General features: G+C 37.3%; 1 protein-coding gene across 1 annotated transcript; it reads left to right on the top strand.

Moving 5' to 3' along the window:
• Window positions 1–415: 415 nt before the first annotated feature.
• LOC102680965 (androglobin-like) lies at window positions 416–4167 on the top strand. The gene is made up of 4 exons (XM_031514906.1): window positions 416–509; window positions 583–857; window positions 927–3392; window positions 3497–4167. Exons 1-4 carry the CDS (start codon window positions 416–418, stop codon window positions 4130–4132), a joined length of 3471 nt encoding a protein of 1156 aa, XP_031370766.1. The 3' UTR covers window positions 4133–4167.
• The last annotated feature ends 352 nt before the right edge of the window (window positions 4168–4519 follow it).

The following is a 4519-nucleotide window of genomic DNA, read 5'->3' as shown; positions in this document are numbered from 1 at the left end:
TCTCTCTCTCTCTCTCTCTCTCTTTCTCGATTTTTATTGTGTTTATAATGATTATATGGATAAATTGTCTGTTTTTTTTATTCTATCCAAGGCAAATACATTGTAAGATTGTATTTTCTGGGAGCTTGGCGGCGAATAGTGGTGGATGATATGATACCAGTGAATAAAGAAAAATTGCCACTTTTACCCCGTACTAATAATAATTTCGAATTATGGCCCATGATTCTTTCGAAGGCTTTATTAAAACTTAGCTCCCTCACTTCGAATAGCTGTGAAATCATAGATTTCCATCCCGTTGCATGTTTAACCGGTAAAGAAAGAAATCTGAATTTAATGTTAAGATGTACGTGTAATCTATTCCATTTGTTTGTTTTTTCTTTCTTCGAACGTAGGATGGGTTTGTTTGAAATTCAAGATGCACTATCAATCGCCGCAAGACAAATGGGATTTCTTGAGAAAATACGCGGATCATTTCGAATGGGAGAAAGAAGACGAGCAAGAAAGTCAGGGTTAGTCACGTGTTTTTTGTCGAGTTTATCGTCCCCATGATCTGTTTATAGTGTTTATAGTCTTCGCAAACAGAGGTGAAATCCAAGAGGATTAAAGAAGTGAAAAAATCTAAGGAAACGATGAGAACGAGGAAGTCTAAGGATACCGATCGTACGGGGAAGACCGACGACACGAGAAAATCGAAGTTCGACGATCCAAAGATTAAAGCGTTGATTAAACCACAACCAGTTTCCCTGTTTCTCGATTTAAGAGATATAAAAAACGAAAATATCCCGGAATTGTCACCGTGTTGGAGCCACTTCATTTACGTAGATCAGTCGCGTGATATTCCCCTAGATCCTAAAGACGTAGGTTGAACAATCATTGAATCTAATCTTAAGTAAAATATAAACGTTAAGGTTAAACTGAAAACGCAGGTGAAGCCTCCTCTAGCAAAATGGAAGTTTTATCGATGGTTAAAATGGGCAATCAGCGAGAATATAATCAATCCAATCGAATATTTCGTACCGATCCGATCGTTGAAAGTTGTCAGCCCTTTGAAGAAATGCGAGGAGAGTGTGGTGAATAAATACAATAAGTTGATGAAGAACGTTGTTGACAACGATATATTCAGAGCGATGGAAGATAATAAAATTAATGAAAGATCAAAGAATCCCCAGAAAGACGAGACGTTAGACGATATCTGTTTCTGGGCGGACTTCAACAAAATAGAACCCTACATAAAAGAAGTTGATTTCTTCTATAAATTAGATTATTTTCAATACACTATGAAATTGTCGGATCGTTTTGCAATGAAACCGAGCGATGAGAAATCTGAGACGAAGAAAGACAGTAAGAAGGAGAGCAAAAAGAGTTCTCCGTCCAGACAAACCAAAGATCCCGAATTCATCGACACGTATCTATGGCCCCAAAAAATGTTAAAATCCAGGAACGATCCATTGTACATTTTCACCGATTCCGTGGAGGAAAAATTCTTCTTGATCAACTTCTCGACGTTTCAAGTTACCGGGGAAATCGTGAAAAACGAGAGGGACGAAGGGACAAATCCTAGAACTCTGCTGAAAGCGCACAAGGGTTATCTGGCCGTGGAAAAGAATCATTGGTTTCGAAAACTGGAGAAACCCGACTATTTGATTTTCATTCTAACTGCTGGGACAAAAGCGACTATACTCGAAATAAATCCCGGAAGACATATCTTGCAAATCTATTGTCATTCAGACTCGAATTGTTACGTGAGCATTTCCTCGGACACGATTTTCCACGTGGGTGATAGAAGAAAGATGTATCAATTGATGTGCACGGAATCCGAAATGGTCAATAGGATGGCGAAGCACATAAGCAACTCCATAAGTAATGCCTTTCAATCGTTTGGCACCGAAAGATATTCGAAAGAGTTGAAGTTTTATTACGGTAGCTACTTACCGTTCTCTCTGGAGAAAAAGAAAAGAAAAAAAATATTTTATCAAAAGGTGCACGAATATTTTATCAAAGAACTGGTAAACTCCCTTACAAAGATTATAACCGAGAACGACTTACCGAACGTGTTGAGGGCATTGAGAGTATTTTTTCTGAATCATAAGATCGGTATGCAATGCTACGACGAGATCTCGGTAATTTTGAGGACTTTAAGATATAGGAGCATACACGGAGAAGATCCGCCTTTAGAGTCCAGATTTAATTTCGTTTCTCGAAAGGATGAAGCTGCTAGCATTATTCAATCATTTTTCAAGATGATTATACTGAAAAAGTATATGAAGATGCATAAGCCTCAACACGAAAAGCACAATGAGATTTTGCAAAATTTACTTAAGATCACGGAATTGTTTAATTACAACAAACAAGAATCATTGGCTAATAATATATTGAGAAATATTGTCAAGTATCATGATAAATTCTACGATATTTTCTATTGCTCTAAAGATTTTGAGTACATCTTGCAATCCGTAGAGTTCAAGGGGACGTTGACCAACGTGAAGCCAAATCAATGGTTTCCTATTATAAGAATTATAATAAATCCTCGAGTCGGTGAGGTGGTTCTCGCGAATATAAATCTATTCATTAATCTACCGAGATACGATGTGCGCGTGTTCGACAACCTGTTGGACAAAGAGATATTAAAAGTAGTGAATAACGTGGTGCCAACTCGTTACGAGCACACGAAACTTGGTTACACCCTTTTCTGTTACGGATGGACCGATAGCGATACAAATCAGACGAAAGAGTTACCCTGGACTTTAAATATAATCACCATGAAAGGACAGCCCGAGTTTCAATTTTTGATCAATGAAACCAGCTATACCATGATCACACCTCCCACCTTGATCATAGAAGAGTTGTGCAACACTTATATCCCCAATTCGAGAAATTTCATTTCAAAATGGACTATTCGAGTGATGCAGTCTAGTATAATGTCGTTCAGATTACGAGTATCGTACAGTAATGCGAAAATAAGGCTGAGAGTAAAGGACGAGCATGGCAATTTGATATCGAGAAATAGAGGTTTCGCAGTAGTCATCTTGCCAGTCGTGTATTTGAAGTTTAAGAAAAGATTTGATGAGAAGATGCACGAATACAAGGAGGAAATCGATATCAAAAAAAATGATAAGTATAACGTGGTACCTTACACGACTTATTACTTGGAAGGATCGGTTCTCGGTAAAACGTGGCCACTTACGAGGGCAGAATGGAGTATCGTGTCGGAATTTAAAGTGAAACCAAGTGGATCTATAGTTAGAACGAAATTACCATCTAATAATGTGATAAGAAAGAATGACACATCGAGATCAAAGAAAAGTATCAAGCAATCCACCGAAAATGTTCAAACTCTCGAGTCTCCTTATTGGATTCTTCAAGTGATCACGGATTCTGGAAGTAAAGTAGAGGTATACACCGATCGTTTTTCGTTTTTTTTTTCTTTTTTTACATAAATAAAATTGCAAAGACAACAATATAAATTACCAATGATACCAATTTTTACGTTGGACAGATATTCGAAGACAGGACGAAGGAGTTGGAAATAGCCGAGATGAAGGAAATCTGGGCACAAGACAATCCCGACAGTTTGGAACGTGGGAGAGAAATCCGTAAAGCTTTCATAAAGAAACACGCGGTCAAACAGCCGATAGAATGTTTGGAAAAGAAAGTTTCGAATCTGTCTGAAAAACCGTTGATAAAAAAAGACAACGAGCGATCGTTGGTGGACGCGCCAGATATATCGCATTGCATGGAGGAGAGGACTTTGAGCCCGCCTCCTTCGCTTCGTAGACTTCCACCCTTGGATCTGTCGGTATACGAGGTCAAAGAGGATGAAGAGATATTGAAGACCGAATCGAAAGAAGAAATGCTGAGTGTGCTGCGCAAATTGGATGTTACGTGCGCTCAACAGGATTACGAGCAATTTCTCGAAGAATTGGAGAATTTAAACAAATTGCAGAAATTGGAGCACGATATACTGTATCGGATCAAATACATGGAAGCATTTCGCGAGAGGAAAGCTTTAATGGAGAATTTATACGAGGTTCGAAAAAATTACATTGCCATGAAATCTCTTGCACCGAGCGTTAAGTCTACTAAAAAGAGTCCTATAAGCTTTAAAAAAAGCAAGAAAAATAAAAAGACTTAGGCTAATTAAAGTTTAAAGTTTTAAGAAATAGAATAATTTAGCGATAAGAAAATTAATTCGATTATAAATGTCGGATAAAATGGCCGTTTACAACAAACAGTAACAATAATCAAACAAAAATTTCTATCTACGATATTTGTCACTTTCTAAACTATAAATTGGATAGAGAAACATTTATCTATCGCCATTTAATTCAGTGGATATACGCACTTAAATCACACGCTTAATTCCACTATATTACCGGTATCCCAGTAATCCCCTCTCTTTACGAATAATTTAAGAAGCCAGTATCATCCCTCGGTTAATCTATTATACAACTGTGGATACATACTTGTCAGAGATAGTGTATATAACTCTACCTTGCACCATTAAAAAAAAAAAAAAAAA

This window comes from Apis dorsata, unplaced genomic scaffold (genome assembly GCF_000469605.1).
Source record: "Apis dorsata unplaced genomic scaffold, Apis dorsata 1.3 scaffold_51364, whole genome shotgun sequence".
NCBI lineage: Eukaryota > Metazoa > Arthropoda > Insecta > Hymenoptera > Apidae > Apis > Apis dorsata.
Note: the sequence above shows the minus strand (reverse complement) of the source record. Positions and strands in the feature narration are given on the sequence as shown.

Bases quoted from the DNA above. Each gene is read 5' to 3' on its own strand.
- LOC102680965 (XM_031514906.1), top strand. From the start codon at position 416: ATGCACTATCAATCGCCGCAAGACAAATGGGATTTCTTGAGAAAATAC. The intron at 510-582 runs GTTAGTCACGTG...CTTCGCAAACAG, and splicing joins AGACGAGCAAGAAAGTCAGG to AGGTGAAATCCAAGAGGATT. The intron at 858-926 runs GTAGGTTGAACA...CTGAAAACGCAG, and splicing joins TTCCCCTAGATCCTAAAGAC to GTGAAGCCTCCTCTAGCAAA.